Source organism: Macrobrachium nipponense, chromosome 1 (genome assembly GCF_015104395.2).
Source record: "Macrobrachium nipponense isolate FS-2020 chromosome 1, ASM1510439v2, whole genome shotgun sequence".
NCBI lineage: Eukaryota > Metazoa > Arthropoda > Malacostraca > Decapoda > Palaemonidae > Macrobrachium > Macrobrachium nipponense.
In genome coordinates this window covers 149,949,129-149,971,593 of record NC_087200.1, presented here as the reverse complement: position 1 = coordinate 149,971,593, position 22,465 = coordinate 149,949,129, and the positions used below count along the sequence as shown (strand labels likewise).

Below are 22,465 nucleotides of genomic sequence, written 5' to 3'. Positions count from 1 at the left end.
TTCAAGCACAGTAGTTTTGATTAAAATGATTTTATCCCAATTTTATCTATGGTTGTGTGTGATGGCAGACGTTTACTGCAGTTTTATCCTTGTTGCCGATGTACGATAATAGTCATTAGCAGCTTGAACAGTTTTCTCAGCTTCAGTCAATAATAGGTTTAAATTTAACGGTATATTTCCCGATTGATCTTTAATCTATATTGATCTCTGATCTATAGCGAATAAAGTTATTACATTAAGATATCTCAGTTCTATTCTATACATAACGCCATTTATAACAAATACGGTAATGTTGCACTGTAGTACGATGATCGAAATACAAGCCAAACAGATGTTATCCAGTTCGGTTATACTTAGAAAAAAAAAAAAGTTGTTTTCTCGTTCGGTTGTTCATGGTTGTATACGTTCACGCATCGAGTATAACGTTAAAACCATACTTTCACCATTCTCTTTTGCTGTTATTGAACTTATGTAACTAGAAGATGGATAAAGTTAGGCCATTGTAATTTGATCTCTCATAAAATCGAACTATCGTAAGACTAATGATCGTAACCTGAACACTACAGCTACCTGTACACTGTATAAACTTTATTATATCTTTACATACTCTAGACACCCACATGTACTGTACAGTAAATTCTATAGTACTATACTGCATAAATATAATTTTACTTATTGCGCCGTTGTGGGATTACGGCACCTTTGACTGGTCTAGAGTTTCGAAAGAAGGTGTACGGCGGCCGTAGGCTTTAAAATCGCTTGGCGTCGGTGGCCAGGAACGGAACCCCTGCCGCTAACCGAGGGCCGCCTGTACATTCATAATAATCATTATTTATTAACATTGTCTTTATAGAAATACGAAAGAAAACTTTGAACGCCCGTATCTCAAAACTATACTTATTGACCTTCAAAATCTATCTTCTCACTTAGTTTTAAAGCTATAACATTGGAATTTGGTATATAACTCAGAAAGACATTACAGAACAATCAAATAGAGCCCTTTTTCCAATTTTTGTTTCGTATTTTTTTATAAATTTTTTTTCTCCTGATTTATAGGGTTTATTTTTTTACCATATTGAAAAATTCATATCTTGCAAAAAAATGACTTTTAGAAAAAAAACTCTCCATTCGATTGGAGGTCTACATCAGGTCTATATATGGTAGTAATCCCAGGTCTTAATATTAAATATCAAGGGAGGAGATAGAATTTGAAAAATGGTTATTTTCGGGATAAATCGCCCTGGCGTCACAAAACCGAAGGTCAGAGGCGAAAATCATATGCGGTTTGGAGATGTCCCAAGTCACCTTATTAAGTGGTATGAATATCAAAGTCCTGTCCTTAAAAAAGGGCATTAGCCGGTCGGCCCCCTTAAGATTTACCAGCCCAATGAGTCAAACTAGACTCTTACAGTGCTGGCCTGAAAACATTCGGGAGGAAATTATTAAAAAAATACGCACATAAAATGCATGTCTACAAAATGAAATGGGATGGAATGGTAGTTAGTGAATTACAATAAATTAATGATAATTGAGGATGGTTGTTAACTGATAGATGAGGTTGGAATTAATATGAATTTAACTTATAAAAGACTGAAATAGATAAAAATGACAAAAATCCACTATTTTAGTAGGGTATAAATGTTAAATTTTATTATCAAATTAGTCTTCTTTTTAAATATTAATATTCTATACAAAGAAAAATTATCTGACTGATAGTATTTCTGATAATGATTTATTGCCTAAATATAAATTTCTTTGTCTATTTAAAATTAGGCAATCACATAAAATATGCTTGACTGTTAAAATTGTATTGCAGACATTGCAATGAGGGATGTCCCCTTGTGGAGTTATCATTAAATACTCGTGGGTTAGTCTTGTATGGCCTATTCATAATCTTGTTAATATTACTTCAGCTTGTTTTTTATTTTGTACTGATGAACTCCACGAGTTTACATTCTGCTTGAAGCACTTTTAATTTATTGGTGTCTGCTTCACTATCCCATTGATTTTGCCATTTTGTCTTTATGCACTGCTTCACTGAGTTTATATAATCTGTAGCAGGCAATTTGTCAAAAATTGGTGAATTTATCCCAGATTTAGCCTTCTCATCTGCTTTACATTACCTTGGATTCCACCATGGGCAGGAATCCAGCAGAATTCAATGTTAACCCCACGTGAACATAATTTATTGATGATTTGTTTAATTTCCCTTACTAAAGGGTTCTTATGTGTGTAACTTTTGAGATTCAATTGCACTTCTTGAATCAGAATAATTACAAATTTGGTATTCAGTTTATTATTTGACAATTTTATCTGATTGATTGCCAATACAGTTGCTGTTAATTCAGCAGTAAAGACAGTTGCTTCAATTGGCAATGAATTCTGACTTATTTTGCATGATGACTCTGCAGCACAACCAACTCCCGCAGAAGATTTTGATCCATCAGTGCATATTGCTTGATGTGGGCCTTTACTTCAAATGTGTTCTAATGCATACTGTTTATAAGGATCTGAAGTATAATCTTGTTTATCTCTAGTATCACATGAAGCACACACACACAGCCACCAAAAACACCAAAAGCAGGAAGGAATCACAGGCTATCCAAAAAACTGGTTTGGGAAGGAGAGCAAAAGCAAACATAGGCTCCCCAAGGCAGTCAAAGAAAGACTAAATACGTCATGAGGGTCATGCATGTGGTCGTGAACACTCTCCACCTTAGATGTCAAACGCCATGGATTCCTTGCATATAAAATCTTTGATTGTTTTTTAACCAATTTCCAGCTGGTGCTAGAAGATTTATCCTATTGTTAAGACCGAAGGTTTGTTACACATATGAACAGATATTAATTCACAATTATTACAATAACACTGCCTTTCACAATTAATACAATAACACTCCCTTAAAGAATTTACTCACAAATGCTTCTAAATGGATACCCATATCCAGTAATACCTCAAGCTTATGCGATTCGAGTTGTGCGAATTCACAATAGCTCTAAGTTTTCATTAGAACGTAACTAATTATTATACATGAATATTTAACAGATGCGCAAACACAACATTTTTTAATCCAGGAGAAACCCTGCAAGTGTTTGGTTTAATTTTGTATGTAATTTATAAGATTTCAAGCTTTTATGTGGAAATTAAATAACATTAAATAATAAAAATATTAATCATCTCTTTTCCTGAGATGAGAGAATTTTAATGGTACATGTATATGTTTATTAATAACTAAGCTAACTTTTAAATGAAATTACACTAACTTTAATTTCATTTTAAAGTTAGCTTAATACTTACACAATCAATCCCCCATATTCGCATTCATGAAATTCGTGGACTGACCTATTCGCAAATTTTTCTTTGGACCATATCTACCCAGTACACGGGAAATTCACATATTCACGGGTTTTTCTGATGATAAATATTCACTAATTGGTGTATTTTGATGTTATTTTCATGACTAAATACATTTTTTATAGTGTAGTCACTGTTTCGTCCTCAAAGGATTTACCCTCCATCTTTTAGCCTGGTCTTTTAGCAAGGTATTATGCCATAATAATAATAAACACTATGACAAGTGATAGAGTATAATGGACTCAAAGATTTGGACAGACATCGTCATAATTTAGCAATGTCAGGTTGCTGATGGCTACGTATATTTATTCATGAAATAAAAGCATAACGAATATGCATTTTTTCGGTGAATCTTTTAAAAAGTTATACGTTACTGTATCCAATAATATTGTATGTATTATCATATTGTATCATACGAGTCTATTTTGCCGTATTTAACTCAATTCGAAGCCAATTACCTTGCTTCTAGTTAGCATAAAATAATACCTAGATACTTTACTTATATGAGACAAGGTAATTTTTGGTTATACGACATATTTTTAGGTTGAAATATGAATTTAATACGTCTCGTGAACTAAATTAGTTTCTTCATTAACAGACTGCGTTGTGGGCATGTTTATTGTGTAAAAAAATTACATGAATCCATTTGCTATTTTCACTTGACTTCATTGTAGTACAAGCTTTACCATTACGTTATTTATCTTTTATCAGCGTGAAAACAACAGTAGAATGTGTTCTTTCAAGGCCTGAAGTTTTGATTAAAATTATTCTCTCTCAATTTTAGCTACTGTTGTTTTTTATGGCATAAGTTTACGGAAGATTCATCCTTGTTGCCAATGAACGATAATAGTCATTAGCAGCTTGAAAAGTGTTCTCAGCTTCAGCTACAACTTGGTTTGAATTTAAAAGTATGTTTTCTTGCTGATCTTTGATCTATAGCAAACAAAGTTACTACATAAAAATTTATTAAGTCCTATTCTACATAACGTCATTTATAACACTTATGTACAATGGTTGAAATACAAGCCAAATGGATGTTGTTGTCCAATTTGGTTGCACTTAGCAAAATGTTGATTCTCATTTGGTTGTTCATGGCTGTACACATTAATGCAATGAATATAACATTAAACAATACTTTCATAATTCTGTTTTGCTGTTTTTTAACTTAAGTAGAAGATGGGATAAAGTTAGGCTAATGTAATTTGGTCTCTCTCGCTCCCAGATAGTAGGTATGCATCTGCCTGCACCCGTTACGAGTGAAATTTTAAAATATTTCAAAATATTGTCGTATCAGTAATAATTGCTAACCCCATTATAAAATTGGATTATCATAACTTGAATACTACCTGTATATACAACTGTACAGTGCAAACTGTAGCAGAATGTCATGTAAATAACAGAATATTTATACTATATATTTTAATGTGTTTTTCTGTAATTTTGCACTTTTATGGTTTATAAATTTTTCTGGCATTTTAACCTTTATAACTGTCTGTCACACAAGCATAGAAAGGTTAAGTTTACTTCTATTTTTCTCTTTAGTCTAAGAAAACCACCACAACACTGAAAATACTTTTATCCTGAAACAACTTTACTTGAGGTATTACTGTAATGAATAAACAAAAATGATGACAATACAGAAAAAAAGAAATTACCGAGTTATGCTCCTTTAGATATTCTGCTGCAGCTTCTTCAGCACCTCCTCCAATCTCACCAATGAGTATGATTCCTTTGGTGTCTGGATCCTGAAATTCAAGACCAATACCACTTCAAATATAAACACAACATCCATATTAATACATTTTCCTTTTACAGGCATTCCCTGCTTATCGGCGGACTCTGTTAATGGCAATCCGGTTTTATGGCCCTTGTCTAGCGCCATAAAATCGGCAATTTATGGCTCCATAACGGGCCAAGTTTCGGTTATCGGTGCCGTAAGATGCCGATAATAGTTATATGACACCATAACATACTTAACAGAAGCGCCACTAACCAGTTATCGGTGCCATTAACCGAAACTTGTCGCCGTTAATTGCCAAGTTATGGTTAATGGCGGTTTTCACTTATCAGCACCCAGCCGATAACCGGGGACAGCCCACTCAAGTTTCACCAGGTAAAAGGAAGAAAATTTTCCTAATAATTAATTACTCTAAAATAAATTTCTATGACTAATAGAATAGACTATAATACGTTCAGCTTCACAATAGATTTACTTATAACCTATCTCTGATATACATTCCTTCTCTGGCTACTTCTCTATATGAAAAATACAAATGTTACTCAAAACGTAGTTTTCACTAGAAAGATTTTATTTTATACAAACCCATCTACCACACTGTGATAGTCCTCCAATGACCCCAGACATTACCTTTACTGTCTCACAGAGAAAAGCAACCATACTCACATGAACACTTTGGACCCATTGGTAGATAATAACTACTCTCCATGCAATTCATGTAGGCATGGCTTGGATGAAGGGGTGGGATGTGGGCACTCAATATATGATTGACAAGTTTGTATGAATACACTTGTTTAAAAACCTGAAATGTACCATCAAAAACTACTGAATCATACAATGCCCATAATGAAAATGGTTATGATAAAATTAATTATTTAGATACATATTCACCTACTGTTAAAGTTAACTTACACCTTTGCACCATTTGGTAAAATCAACATTCAAAATAAGCAAAATAATGCTTGATTACCCAGCTAGGACTGGTTCTGTAATCACTTGTTTCCTGCCAGGTGGCACTGGAATAGTTTACATTATTGTCAGAACAGGGCCACCCACTAAGATGTGGGGAGGCTGAAGTAGGTTTCCACTTAAACAAAAGGTAAGTATCCATAAAATTAATTTTATCATCACTGAATGAGGATGGTGGGTTAGTGCAGCCAGAACAAACTCTCAACATTCCTGCTTGTTACCTGATCCTTAATGTAAAGTACTGTCACCATACACTAGAAGAAAAGAAAGGTGTAAGACCCTCGTAGTGGACTTTTCAGAGGATCCTTACTGGGAAAAAGGACTATCTCCTAGAATATTGGTTACTCCTATGACTAAGATGAAAGCCCACAATCGACCTAAAATTCAATAGATTTGGTATCTTAGATGAGAATACAGGTTTGTCTAGGTTGACACACATATCTAAAATTAAAAGGGCTATGTAACTGTGTTCAGCTGGATATATTTTGTATTTTTATTCTCTTTGCACAGAATTTGGTTTTGGATTATGGATTGTTTTAATTTTTGTGCTTTTGCGATGGCTTAGTGAGTTTTTGTCAGACTCTTTTACATATTATTTACCTATTGGGTTTTTACCTTTTTTTGGGGTTGATCCATGTTGGAAGATCCATGTAGGAATTTATGCATAAGTACCATAGAGCTGTATGGGGAGTTCTGATAGTTAGGGGGAAATTCCTGGTTAATATATGTCTGATTGAGAGGGTTCTTGTATCTTACAGGGGTTGCTTGATGTTCCCATAGTATGAGCTATGATTTTGAAAATTAGTATTGTTGTTGAACATGGTTGAAGTCCTTAGGGTTTTTGTGTTTTTTTCATATGCATATATTTTTTTCCCAGGGGAGAAGGTTTGATGTTGGATTGTAGTTGACTATTTTTGTCTTTTGTTGTGATTTGGATGGGGCTAGTCCTTTTCTTTTGGTTTTAACATGTGAGGTGGTTTTCTTGGTTATTGTGGAGGTGGTTGGCAGTTTGTGATTTCTTTTTGGGAGTTTGGTGTTTTACAGGGATTAGTATTGTGGTGGTGACTTATTATTTTGTGGGGTTGTATTTTGCAGTTATGGTTTGGTTTTTCTTTCTTTTGGCATTTTTTAATTGTTTTGTTGAGTTCAGTCATCTGTTTACACTATTAGCTCTGAAAGTTTGTTCAGAAGTTATTAAGCATATCCAGTTTTGGCATGTTGGTTTTAGTTTGGTGGTGTTAGTCGAGCAATTTTGTCAGTTGGTACCTGTTGAATTTTTGGGAGATGATTACTTGCTGTTTTGTGATAGTTATCTTTGCAGTGACAGATTGTTAGTTCTAGAGTTGATTTCTTGTTTTATTGACCGATGACATGACCGACTTACAGTATACACCAGTTCTTCAAGGGCGTTTTCACGGAGTAGCCCTCTATGAGCCATGATTGGGGAGTCTCTCTGCGCCAAAGATTTCCACTCGCCGTACTCATCATGGGTTTGTGCTAATACAGGCTATGCATGAGCTGGAAGTCTTGGAAGTTCAGCTATGAAGGAAAATGTGTTGGAAAAGGTGTTTTTCTTAGTTGATATGGACAAGCAGCCTTCAAGTTTGGATTTTCATTAGTTATATTCTATTTTCTTTTTTGGAGCTGGCCCATTATGCTTTTATTTTTATTTTATATAAACTATTTTGCATGAACTGTGGCTGGGCGTGAGCCTAGCAAAGCAGGTGGGCCAAGCTCCTATTGCATATTTAGACTGTTTTTGTGCTGGCTTATGAAAATGGTCAGAAAGCGAGGGCGACAAAACGTCATTCTGTTGATGCTACACTTCGCAATGCTGATGTCAAATGGAAGAAGAATGTCCTTGCATTAGTGAGTCAAAGGTCACCTTGGATTAGGTGGAATCTTCTTTTCATGCAGTGTCCGTGTCTGGCAGATTCCAGTGGGCACAACCAGTGAGGAATAGTTTTTATCTTTTGAGACAAGCTAATGGAGAGGATAAATATACAATGAAGAAACCCTGTCCTTTGTAAATCTAAAGTTATTAAATAAGTGATGGGTGACATCACAAACTCTTTTTGTGTAATAAACTTGTTACATGACAGCGACGTCATCTAAAGGAGGTGGGTGTATGAGAATACTCATTTGTTCATGCATCATGTTTCACCTTCCCTGAGAGCTTTCCATATAATTTTTGGGGCACTGTCAGCCCAACCTTGGAGTGAAGATGAAGGGTGGAGTGAAAGATCACAGCAGAATCTGAGAACAGGGACAATAGAGTTTTGTCCTTATGGGTCATTTATAAAATCTATCATTATTATTTTATTAATTATGATGTGTGTTAATAAAAGCCATATTTCTTTGACAGGAACTCTGTCGCTCTGTCAGCATTTGTGAGCTGAATTATTACCAGCTTTGATAAGCCCTGATTGTGTATATTTACAGAATGAAGAGACTATACTTTTTCCTATGTCTGGGTTTGAAGAAAGGTGTCTCATTTCTCTGTTCACTTGTGAGAATTGTTTCAGTTACTGGATCTTGTTGTAAAACAGTCTGTTTTCTATGTGACTTTCATTTGATTAACTTACACTAGCTGTTCCCCCCTGCCGGGGACCAGAACTCCTTCAGTCTCCACTGCAGAGCACGAATGTAGAGACACCTATGAGGGACCAGCTTCTCAAAGGATGACCTGAGCAAGGAAGGATCAAGTCATTGTCCTGAGCTTCTGCAATCTCTGGTCCAACAGAAAAACCCTTGATGCTACCATATCTATTACCATACCCAGGTAAAGAATCCTCTGGCTGGAGAGCAGATTGGACTTCTCCAGGTTTACTATGATGCCTAAGCTCCGACAAAACAAGGGGACGGTTCCTGTCCCGAACTAACTTTTCCCTGGAACATACAAAGACCAGCCAGTCGTCAAGTTATCTCAGCAAGCGAATCCCCTGAGCATGGGCCCATTGTCAAAACCAGGGTAAAGACCCATGTGATCACTTGAGGGGCTGTAGTCAAACCAAAGCAAAGGACCTTGAACTGGAACACTTGCTCTCCAGGACTGAAGCGAAGGAATCTCCCGGACGAAGGGTGAATTGGGATCTGAAAGTAAGTGTCCTTCAAGTCTATCAACAGCATGAAGTCGTTCTGCATTACTATTGCCAAAACTCTCCGGGCAGTCTCCATTTTGAACCTTGTCTTCCTGATGAAGAGGTTCAGCATGGAAAGATCGATCACTGGTCTCCATTTGCCCAACACCTTTGAAGCCAGGAAGATCCAAATGTAGAACCCCAGTGAAGGACTACGAACTTCCTCCACTATGCCTTTGTCCAACATCTTTGACACTTCCTCCCTGAGAGCTAAGTGCTTCAAAGAGCCTCAAGCATGAGTCAGGTTGAGGAGGGGATGATCCAAGAGAGGGGGAGAGAAATTGAAAGGTATTAGATACCCCACCCGAAGGACATCTACTACCAACTTCTCTGCTCTGTGGAATTGCCATTTGGCCCAGTGGCCCATCAGGCAACCTCCAACTGTGACAACGGGTAGGTAGTGGCGCCCTCTCTATCGACAACCTGCTCTGCCTCTTCCACTAACACCCTTTCCTGGCTTGGAGGAGCAAGGATGAAAGGGTCGCTGGTGCTTTGACTTTGACGGAGTAGTAGGCTGAGGAGTCCTAATGGAGGCCAACTGTTGACATACTTCCTTGGAGACAGCCTACTTTCACCGTAGGCTGGAATTGCAGCTGTTAAATTCTTGAACAAGGTGGTTAGGCAGTAACTACTGTCTGGTAGGCAGGTAGGCCCACCTGCCCAGATGTAAACACTCCACTTTGCCTTTTGGTCCAGGTTTAAATTGAGGGGTGGCATGAGGTGGACATAAATATAAAGGACCTCAGGTTTGTGTAGTTAGGAAAAATACAATTTACTTTCAAAAATTGTGATTTGTTCCTACACGATATAGTATAAACCAAGTGGTCCTTTTCATAAAAAAGACTCACTTATTGGTGGAAGGAAGGTGAGTGAGCCACTAGAACTGACTGGAGTTCTGCACACCTGGGCTATTCTTCATCTAGAGGGACAGGACTCAGGGAGCAAAAGGTCACATTAATTTCCACAGCTTACTAAGAAGTAATCAAGTAAGATACAATTCTGCAAAGGCTTATGCACAATAAAGGCACCACCACCATGGGCATGATCACCAATTAGGGAAGACCAATGAAAAAGCACAACTCAGCTCCTTGCAGTTAAATTGCAAAATGTCTCGAATTTAAAACATTATTACAAGTTTTTAACAGACATAGTAGCTCTGGAAAAATATGATATGGATAAAAAATCACAATTTCTAAAAGTAAATTGTATTTTTTCTAACTATAAAAACCTGAGGTCCTTTACAATAGGAATTGCTTGTGGCAAAGCTGGAACAAAGCTGTTAAAACTCTTGACTAAGGTGGTTAGACAGTAACTACTGTCTGGTAGGTGGGAGACACCTGCCTGGATGTAAACATTCCACTTTGCATTAGATGGGTGTACATATTATGTAAAGGACCTCGGGTTTGTATAGTCAGGAAAAATACAATTTACTTTTAAAAACTGTGATATATTCCTGCAATTTATACAAACCCTCGGTCCTTTACAATAGGAAGACTCACTGATTGGAGGGGGGAATCTGAGTGAGTCTCTTGAACTGACTGGAATTCTGCACACACTGGCTAGTCCTGGTCAAAGGAGCGAGGAGGAGTGTCCTGCCGCTGACATAGTGACTGGAGTATAGGAATTGCAAGATCAAATGTCAGACTTCTGGACCTTTTCAAACGAGTGATAAATCGTAACTCATGCAAAAAAAGGCTTGGAAGAATCTTAATCCAAATACTTGAAAAAGGTTTGTCTTAATGCCATTTCCTCCTTGCTCCCCTTGCTAGAGGATGGAAAGGGCTTGCTTCTATTATTCTATAAAGAAAATAGAACAGGTGCTCAATGTGTAGACTTACCGTATCTGGCACCAGTTCCAGGAAGTGTAGGTTCGAGTCCTATTCTCTACCCGAAGGAAGAGAAGTAGGGAGATGTGGAAGGAGGAGGAGATGCCAGTCACTCGAAATACTTCTCACTTCAGCGAGATGCTACCTGTCCTGTTAAAAGAGCTGGGTAAGAAAACACAACTTGTTGAGCAGCCACCACAAGTCCAAGTAAAAATGGTTCCAAGGACTCATGGGAAACACCAGGAGGTAGGAATACATATATATGGTCTGATAAGACCACATTACTGTATCCACACTGACAGATTCCTCTAGAATGTGAGGGATGGGATTAAGCCACTGATTCTGTGAGCTCTTTGGGAAGCATACAGGTGATGATGTTGCCAGTGGCAGGGAACATCCCTGATCATCTCACAAAACCAGGAGAAAGACATGTTCTTAAACACTTCTTCCTTGGTGAGTCAGTATTGCTGAAAAGTTATTGACATCCATGGCAAGGATGTTGAGTTTTTTCAAAAGTACAGCAACCCGCTAACAGGACAAAGTAATGATTGACCTGGATCATGGATTACTAAGTCTGAGGTGCAGGGGACCATGAAGGACTTGAACCTGGCAACAGGTGCCAAATGATTCTGAGTACACTACGACATCTGAGATGGAATCAAGATCTTGCTACCCACCTTTTGAAGGGTGATATTAAAGGTCTATGCAAGCCGTCTATCCTCTTCACCAATGCTCGAGTGAGACGAAGTGTGGTCTTGATAAACAAATCTATCTGATGATTTTCGCAAGGGGGTGTGAGCCTTAAACAAGACTCAAATGCTGTCTAGAGATCCAGGGTCCCTGTGATGGCAAGACAGAGAGAAGTTTCCCATCAGTAGTTAAATCTAAACTGAGGAGAAATACTACTTGCATGTGAAAGACTAGGCCAAATGCAGACCTACGTCTTTCACAATTGAATCAGAGCAGCAGCTCTTGCGATTCTGACCAGAGAAAAAGTCCTGTCAATGACACCAACCAGCGAAGACAGCTCCAATCTCTGGAATGTTACTAAGGACTGAACGAGTTATCCAGCTATTTCCGTTGCTGCTTGGCAAAATAGCCTATGATTGCAAGGAAAACTCGATAGTCTTTTAGCGGTGAAGACACGGGGGAATTGTACTGCCCAAGAAACTGCTTGTGTCACTGGCACTGAAGGTTGGGTCAGGGAGGAACTCCTTGGAAGCAGAGTTGGTTGGTAGGATGACAGGCGAAGTCTTCCATCATTTAGTTTCAATTCAGGGGGAATGTTACAGCCTCTGAGAGAGGTCCGCTTCAGGTTCGATATGAAATAAAAAAATAAAAAAAATATTTCAACACCAACAGTTGAAACTGGGGATACGAATATAGAAAGAAACACTAACACAACAAAGGTTTATTTACAAGCTTACTAACATAGGTAAATGCAGAATGGTATCTCCTATTTACATAAAAAGATAGAATCTTACACTGCATGAACTGGGGGAACAGTGAGGCAATTCAAATACTTGCTAGTCAATTTGGCAATTTGAAGCGGTGGCTTCACAAAAGGAAAACGGTGATTGCAGATGTCCTCTTGACTCCGTATTGCAGAAAATAGTCTACTTGTAAGGCAGGAACTCCCCCAAAACCTCTAGCAGGACCTTTTCTTCTCTGAAGTCTGCTCAACGTCGAGATAACACGGTCGTCCTCTCCTGAAGACGACTAGACCAGTATCCAACCAACTCTCGACCAACTCTTCTTTTGATCCTTCTTCGGTTCCTTTCTCTCTTATCTCTCACGGATGATCTCTGCTGCTGCTGATCTCTCACTGATAATCTGATCTGTGGCTCTTACTGAGGATATCTCTCTGTGACTAACTGGTGATTTCTCTTTTACGATCTCTCCTTCGTCCGTCGTATTTATACAGCACTCTGCGGGCGGAGCCTACGACGAGTGTCACAGACTCCTGAGATTTCCGGATCTTCTTAGATGAATCTAGACGAGGTATTGCATCAGAAATTGCGGCATTTCTCACGTCACGATGGCGCCTGACGAGTTCCACAACACTCCTGCCGATTCTAGAACCATCATGAGGACAGGCACCTCCAACACAATGCACTAATGCCTCCTTGCTGTCGAACTTCTCGAAAATGCGTTTTCCTTTCCTTTATCTTTCTTTGCTAGGAAGCAATTACCATCACAGGGAACAAAGTTTATTGAACAGCTTATGCATTAGAAAAACTGTAGAGAGAAGACAAAAACTGTTGAGTTTGTCTGAAAGAGTTATTCTGAGGTATGATGGAGCAGAGGACCTACAGATTTCTGTTGTACCGGGCGGTAAACATTGATTGATTGATTGACTGATACTATATCAATCTAGCATCGCGACAACTAGGTCATTGATGCCGAACTATATATAGAAAGACCCTATAAATTTTAATAATAATAATTAAACAAAATTAATTTAAAAATATGATAAAAGATACTGGTAATTATAAAATAATATAAAAATTAATAAAAAAAAAATTATTACATACATACACACATACATATACACACACATACATACACACACATACGTACATGCACACACATATACATATACACCATTTCAATAAGAATAAAAGCAAGGCGCACACAAGCATTACAGTTTATCTAAAATACCAGTGTTAAAAAGAAATCCAAACAAGCCCGTCATGTTAAAAATCCCATTTGCTCCTAAAATTTTGGATAACTTAAAAACATTATTCTCCTTCCCATAGTATAGATATTGATTGCGCTGTTCCATCAAACTGGGGCACTCAACCAGCAAGTGCATAAAAGTCAGTGGAACCAGGCAATCCTCACAGTATGGTTCGTGATCACGACTCATCAAGTAGGAATGTGTCAGCCTAGTATGTCCAGTACGCAGGCGGCACAGAGCCATTTCAAACCTTCTGGGCATAAAATTGTACAGCCAAGGATTGATTGCAAGCGCATTGTTCTCATTTTTACATTTGTAGTTAAATTTGACCAAATATTTTGCCAAAGTACTTTATGTTTCTCTCTAATTGGAGTACGTATATAAATCTCTGCACGGCAGCTTAAATGATCTGGGCTTAATACGAGAAACAGCCTCTTTGGCAATTGCATCAGCGCGTTCATTTCCAGATATTCCAACGTGTGCTGGAACCCAACAAAATTCAATAATAAAACCCCTCCATTTAACTAAAAATAACCATTCTAGAATACTTAAAACTACTGGATGTTTGGAATAAAAATCTTTCAGTGACTCTAGAGCGCTTCTAGAGTCACAGTACACAATAAAATTCTTATCACTACTTTTTAAAACTGCTTTGACAGTATTTAAAATTCCATATACGCTCAAAGGACAGGAAAACTATGCCAAAACCAGCGCCTACACTGGTTTTGGATCCTCCGGTAAAAACTGGGATAAAATTATCATGTTGTGACATATGGTCTAAAAAGGTATAACGTAATATTTTATCAGAGACATTCTTTTTTGGTTGATTAAAGTAGTTACAAAACTCTACTGCTGGGAATTTCCAAGGGGGAGATACAGATGCCTTGACTGGTAGTACACATTTGTCTGGAATGTTCAAGTCTTGAAGGGTTGATTTCAGTCTGAAGGCATATGGACGTGGTATCTTTGGATGACTTTAATAAAAGCTATCAAATCTTCCATTTCTTAACGACTGGCATACTATGGATCCAGGAAGTCTTTGGAATCTGAACCAGCTTTGAGCCAGAAGAGCCTGGTAATGTAAGGCTAGGGGCATTTCCCCAGCATCTACTAACATACTCTCTATAGGGGATGTCCTAAAAGCTCCAGTAGCAATCCTAATTTCAGTATGGTGAATGGAGTCTAAAATCTTAAGGCGACTTGGGGTAGCTGAGGTGTAAACTTCACATCCATATGATAATTTTGATAAAACCAAGGCTTTATACAATCTCAATAACTGGAGTCTATCTGCTCCCCAAGATGTACTTGACAAAACTTTCAAGACATCCAAGGACTTTCTGCACTTAGCCCTGAGATTTAGGATATGGGGAAGCCATGTCAACCGAGTATCAAAAATCATTCCTAAAAACCTTGTTTCGTTAACACAAGATATTCTCTGGCCATTTACATATAAATCTGGGTCTGCATGTATCCCTCTAATTCTACAGAAATGCATGGCTACAGTCTTTGATGAAGAAAATCTGAAACCATGCACTTCAGCCCATTTCACTATTTTATTTATTACTATTTGTAGATGACGTTCTGCTACTGACATACGTGCAGCTGCAAAAGATAAAGAAAAGTCATCCACAAAGAGTGTGTGCATAACATCAGCAAGGTATTTGCTTTATATGTCCATTTAATTTTCTGCTAGAGCAAAAAGTGTTACACTCAACACACTGCCCTGAGGAACACTGTCTTCTTGTTTACATACTTCAGACAGAACTGCTCCTAATTGTACTTGAAAATAAAGATTTTTTAAGAATAGCTTAATAAAAATAGCTAATTCTCCTCTTAAACCATATTCATGGACTACTTTCAAAATTCCATACTGCCACGTAGTATCATACGCTTTTTCCAAGTAGAAGAAAACCCATGATAAAGTGGTGCTTAGAGGCAAAGGCTTCACATATTGCAGACTCCATTCTAACTAAGATATCAACAGTGGATCGCATTCTGTGGAAACCACACTGGGCCGGAGAGAAAAAGTTTCCTCGCTCTAAATACCACACTAAACGAGCATTCACCATTTTCTCCATAGTTTACACAAACAAGATGTTAGGGCAATTGGACGATAATTTCCTACGAAAGAACTATCCTCTCCAGGCTTGACAAAAGGAAGGACTCTTGCTAGTTCCCAACATAAAGGGTAGTAGTGTTCTTTATAAATTCTGTTTATTATACTGAGGATAAATCTTTTAGTATTCTGAGCAGCATGTTTGATCATAGAATATGAAATTTCATCAGGACCAGGAGCAGATTCTTTACACCTTGAGAGAGCCAATTCAAATTCTGTCATAGTAAATGGAATATTATAAGACTCCTCTTTATTTGTTGTGAAATCAAGATAATACTGTTCCATTTGTTTTCTGCTGTTTGCATATGGTTTCTCATTATCTTTTTTAGATATTTTAGCAAAATGTAGGACAAACTCATTTGACACTACTTTTGGATCTACATTTATGCCATTCATTTTTAACACAGGTGGTTGGCTAGGTACAAACTTTCCTGCTATTTTCCTTATCTTTCTCCACACTAATGTGATGGGAGTTTTGCAATTTATGGAAGAAATGAAGTTTATCCAAGATTTTCTTCATGCATTTTTAATTTCAAACCTAAACTTTGCCCTAGCCTTACGAAATTCTACCAGATAATAGTTACATTTCCGTCTTTTATACCTAGTAAAACAAGATCTCATAGTTCTATGGGTTTCATGGCATTTTTTTTACCACCATGGTACTGGTCGGCGCATAAATAGACTGATGTTCTTGGAATTGACTGAAGTTCAGCTGCAAATAAAGTAGTTATTAACAATTCAATAGCATCCTCAATGCATTCAAATTCCTCTGCTGTAGCTTCGATTGAACTATGCTCTTCAAAATTTGCCCAGTCAGCTCTTTTTACACTCCAACAGGGTAATCTTGAACATGGAGGACTTGATCCAGTGCTAACAACAATTGGAAAGTGATCACTACTGTACCTATCATCGATCACTCGCCAATTGAAGTCCATAATGGCATCGGCACTACATATTGACAAGTTGATGGCTGTTAAAGTAGCGGTCTGTACATGGAAATGAGTGGATTCTCCAGTGTTTAGAACACCAACATTTTCACTTTCAATAATGGATGACAGGCAATTTCCTCTCTCATTAGTAATTAAATCCCCCATTTAAGGATTTTTTCCATTCATATCACCTAGGATGATGAACGGCAGAGGAAGCTGTCTGATGAGATTACAGAAATCAGTACTAGGGAAAGCTACATTTGGTGGAAGATATACCGAACAAATTGTATATTTACGAGCGAGAAACACTTGCACTGCAACAGCTTGCAGAGAAGAATTAACAGGAAAATGCTTGTGTGGAGTATCATGGCGAACATATAACATTGCTCCACCCCGGTTTTTATTATTTTGATTTAGATCTGAATGGAAAGCAACATATTCTTTATGGCAAGGAATAAAATCACTGCTGAGCTAGGGCAAGGAATAAAATCACAGCTGTGCATGGTCTAAAAGAGTCAAATGCCGCCCGCCCAGAGACCTTGGGTCTCTGTGATGGCAAGACAGAGAGGTGTCTCATTAGCAGTTAACTCTCAACTAAGGAGAAACAATACTATGACGACCAATCTCTCCATGAGAAAGCAGCACCCTGCCCCTCACTCGACTCCAGAGGTTGAGTTGCCTGCTAGTACATTCCATTCAGAAATGTGTTTGGCTGACAGAGCCACGGAGTGCACGACAGTTACCCTCGAGAACCAGCATGCTAACTGCAACAGGTGGGATACGAATCCCTCGTTTGGTGATAAATGCCACTACAGGCATTACCCGGTCATCGGCGGGGGTTCCGTTCCTGAGTGGGTGCCAAGAAGCGGACACTGCCATTAACGGAAACCCTGCGATTTATGGCGCTACAGTGGGGCCTCCCTAAGTTGCGGATCAGCAATCGCGGGATCAGTTAACCACGGGTTTTTCCTTGGACTACTTCTCAGTCTATATCGCTGGTATGAATCACCGCATCGCGGGCTTGTCCGTGATAGGCTAAGGCTCGGCTGCAGTCCGATAACCAACATGCATGAACAGATTCACATTATGATATTAACTGACAATAAAGGTAATAAAAACCATTCTAACCTTATATATTATTGGCATAGCTTCATAATAAATAGCCTATTCATAGAATAATTCCACATTACTAACATCAACTTGTACTTTGAGTGGCCAGCAACAAAATTTAAACATTTTACATTTCGTTACACTGCTTCACAGTGACCAATCGTTAACCTTTTAGAAATGTTAATTGTAGCAATGTAATTACGATAGTAATAACACTTATGAAAACATTAATTTTCAATTTGAACTTCATTACTGTTTTGGTACAACAATTAACTTCTCCGAACAATGCAGTCATACAGATAATTGTCACAGATTGTTTGTGATCAGCAACGTAACATCAACATAATAAAACCATTCCCCCTTATATATTATTGGCATAGCTTCATAATAAAATGCCTACCTTATACATTAATGGCATATCTTCATAATAAAAAGCCTTTTCGAGGAATAATTTCTTGGGGAGAGCATTGTTCAAAAGACAAAAATACACTTTCCAAGTTTACAGTTTGCATTGATTACTTTATTTTGATGTGATTACATTAATATTACAGTATGGTACTGTAATCAATACAGTAAGTTATTTTTAATCATAAATGTATATTCATTCACGAAAAAAATATGTACGATCACCCGTGACGTCACCAACCTACAGTCTCGTTCGTACATACGTACTATTTTTACACAACGTGATATTGGTTGCACCACTCTACAAACTACCCACGTATTTTACATACTTATGCTCTAAACTCTTATCATAAAACACTGCTTACTTTTTTTGTGGATCCCAAATAATACTATATCCCGGAAAATTAATGAAATCGCAAATTTTTCATAGAGCAAGATTCACTAATTACTGTATTTTCAGGACTAAATATACATTTTTATGATAAAAATTATTTACTAATTTTCAGGTACTAATATGAATGTAAATAGCAAAATATCGACAAAATGCTAAATTAAAATCCCACAAAATCTCCCTCTCTCCCCAACATTTGTAGGTACATCCGTGCTGCCATATTTTTATTCTTTCTGTGATTTACTAAACTGTGCTTCAATAAAACTTTTATAGTTGACTCAATGATTATCATACATATTATAACAGTATACAAGAGAACATTTTATCACTATCAATGTTTCATTTCTTAATGAAAAAAGTTAAAAATATAATAATTCCATTAATAAATTAAGTTTCTTTTAGCAACTGAATTGTTTTGCAAAATATTTCTTTTGGTAATAAATGCTCATCAGCTGATATTCAATGTAAACAAAAGACAAAAATTAATTTTTATTACTGTATTTTGCTGTTTATACATTAATATTATAGTTGGGAGCTATAATCATTACAGTAAATCATGTTTTTTATCATAAATGTGTTCATTCACGAAATAGATATATGTACTTTTAGTTTTGTGCAGCAGCCAAATCATGAAAATAAACAGGAATTGTTAGCTAATATACTTTTGTTTGCAGATCTGATGAAGGGGAAATTGAGGATAGGACAAAATTTGTATAAGAATTTATGACTTTATAGAGACAACTTAACACACTCACACACACACAGGAGGCATAAAATAAGCAAGGGAGCCGTTTCAAGGACAACTCCCTCATATTACTACTAATAGGAGCAGCCAATGATAGTTTTAAACTATGTTGCAGAAAGTACATGTGTATCTTCAAGCTACATAGGATAGCCTGGACCAATCAATAGTGAGTACCCATATCATACTTTAAGGTATATTAGGTGTTTAAATTAGTATTAAAATAGGCAGTTAGCCTATAAGTTTTTATAGATAGGACATCTTTGGTGTTTTAACTATTGAAGTAAGCAGTAGGGGTGGGTATAGCCTAGGGTTTTTTGAGGGTTGTGATAATGCGGATTTTTGCTTATCGTGGGTGGTTGTGGCCCCCAACCTCCGCGATTATCGAGGCCCCACTGTATAACGGCGCAGATAACCGGTTATCGGCAAGCACCATTATGGCTCCTCTGTTAGGTGTATTATAACCAGAACTCAGCCTGTTATGGCAACATACATCACCAATTTTATGGCACTAGATGAGAGCCACTAAACTGGATTGCCGATAACCAAGTCTGCTGAAAACCGGGGACTGCCTGTACTGTGGTGTTGTTGCTTAACAACACCATTGGGCACCTCAAAATCAAATCCCAAAACTCTTGGATAGGCTGCCTTGAGTTTCGGGATATTGACGAAAAGGTACTTAACGTCTTGGTCGTACATTTCAAGACAACAGTCCTACAGGTATGTGCTTATTACTCGGTCAGTGCATCTGATCACAGATGTATGCTGGGAGGAAAATATAAAAGTATATTCAAAGGCTCCTGTTGATCGAGTACTAGCCTAATTCCTTCCTCATCATTTGAGAGAGGAAGAGGATTAAGGACTGGAACCAGAATTTCTTCATCATTTAATGAAGAAAGTGAAGGCAAAGCTGCCCCAAACGGAGGCTTCTATGGTGACAACAAGACAACGAAGACCACTGGCTCTTAGCTGAATTGGCTGTTCCCAAAACGAGAACACAGGAGAGGTGGAAGTTCTATGGAGGATGGCTGAGACCCGGAAGAGAGCAGGTACTTCTGAAGGATACCTACTACATACCGGGTCGGCTACATTGCTATCAAGTCTAGAGACTTGACAGACAACTTCAAGTATCAGCAGTAGGAGAACGCCTGTATGAGTGTTCTTTTCTACATTCTTCCTTCCACCTTCTTCCTGATTGGAAAGAAGACTTAAAGAGAAACCCGTATGTGTACTCCTCAGAAGAGAAAGAAGGCTGGTTATTTCACAATCATCCTTAGACGCTTGAGACTTTTAGGCCTTGCCCAGAGGACAAGGCAGATATTGTGGCACATTCCTTGACTACTGCGGTATCCACCACTCTCTACAACAGCGAGGCAGAACCGAATAAATGTCAAATCCTATGGGTCGATCATCGAGAGCAGCCTTCTATTGACTTCCAAGCGCTTGCAATTCCAAGGAAAGCGAGCGCTTATCAAGATTCCCAAATCTTGTAAGAACAATCAATGGGAGTGGTCTTCTCCTGCCTTCCGAGTGCTTGCGATTCCAAAGAATCTGAGCGCTCAGTGAGTACCAGAAATTCTAGAGAATTCATGTGCTCATCAAGGCTCCTGAATCTTGTAAGAACAATCATATGGAATTATCTCTCTCGCATTCCAATTTCTCACAATTCCAAAGAATCTGAGCACTCGGCAAGCACACAAATTTTAAGGAATTCAAGCGTTCAGCGCGACACCTGAATTTCATAAGAGCAACCATTGGGAGCGGTCCTCCCTTGACTTCTGAAGAAATCGAGGAGGAACAGGAACATAACCAGTTCTTAGATGCAGACTTCTAAGAACTGGATCGAGAGCCCGACTAATGATCGCCCACTCGAGGCTCACAAAATGCGAGACCCCATAGGAGAATGTGAATCAGATACTGCCCCAAGGACAGGAAGAACCAACAAGAGAACCACTGCCTCCTCAGAGAGAGGCAATCCCTAAGAACTTCCATAGAACCTTAAAAGGGAACTTCCTCCCCACTTCTCCAGGTGTTTGAATCCTCAGAATCGAGACACCAAGTGGGAACCTGCCAAGCATTGGCTAAGTACTCGTGGTAGTTCTGGAAGGAAGAGATGAAACCCGAATGTTTCACCCTTTCTCTTGCCCTGTGCCTGAACTGCGATGGTGAGAGGTCTCTCTGTCAGCAGCTCGGAATGCTCATGATTTGTTAGAAACACAAGCCCCTCAGACTGACTTGCAATGAGCACCCAACACAGCACCAGTCTAATAAAGACAGAACTCCTAGAAATGGAGACAGGAATGGAAACTGAAGCTTGCGCTCCTACAGCTCCTGAAACAAAACTCAGGGGCATGCAAATCAGTTCCCGAGCCTGAAGGTTAGGAAGAGGCAATGAGAGATCCCACTGCCTCCTTGGAAGGAGGTAGCCACTCAAGAAATCCTGCAGGAAGACTTCTTTGGGGGAAGGGGGGGGCGGGGGGGGAGAAGCAGCCTTCCTCTTCTTTGGCAGATGAGAGCCTATCCGGTTTCTGAACTCCTTGAGCCTCAGAAAACGGAAGGGAAGGGGAGTGGAGGATGACATTTCTTCCACAGGGCTTCTTCTACAGGATGGTGATTATGAAACAAGAATATCAGTGGCAGGAGTCAAAGGGCAGCTGGGGCCACAGGCAAAACAGAAGCTGCCCAGTGACTAGTCGTCAGAGAAACAGTAGCAATCTAACAAAAGGTACAGCAGGGAAACTATACACATACAAGAGGCAGTGCCACAACATACGAGAATGTTACAGGTACACTCCCAAAGGTTAGGATAACCAATACAGTAAGATATCCCAAACTGAAAAAAAAAGATAATTAATAAAAGGAGACTCCTCTTGTACTAAAGGGCACTGCCCTCCGAAGCAATAGACAACCCTGAGAATAACTCACCTGATTGCCAACACCCTCCCCTCCCTCGCTAAACAAGGCGAAGAAGATATCTCTCCTGAATGAGAAAATGCCATAAGGAAAGAATATGTACTGGGAGAGAAAAAAACTGAGGGTGAACAGCTCCAAAGTTTCCTCCTGT

General features: G+C 38.4%; 1 protein-coding gene across 1 annotated transcript in view; it reads right to left on the bottom strand.

The window, feature by feature from the left end:
- Nucleotides 1–22,465, bottom strand: part of LOC135219755 (succinate--CoA ligase [ADP/GDP-forming] subunit alpha, mitochondrial-like) — a 134,957-nt gene that overhangs the window by 34,274 nt on the left and 78,218 nt on the right. Inside the window, exon 5 of the mRNA XM_064256801.1 lies at nt 5,011–5,100. Coding sequence (XP_064112871.1) covers nt 5,011–5,100 — 90 coding nt within the window. The remainder of the gene's footprint in view (nt 1–5,010; nt 5,101–22,465) is intronic.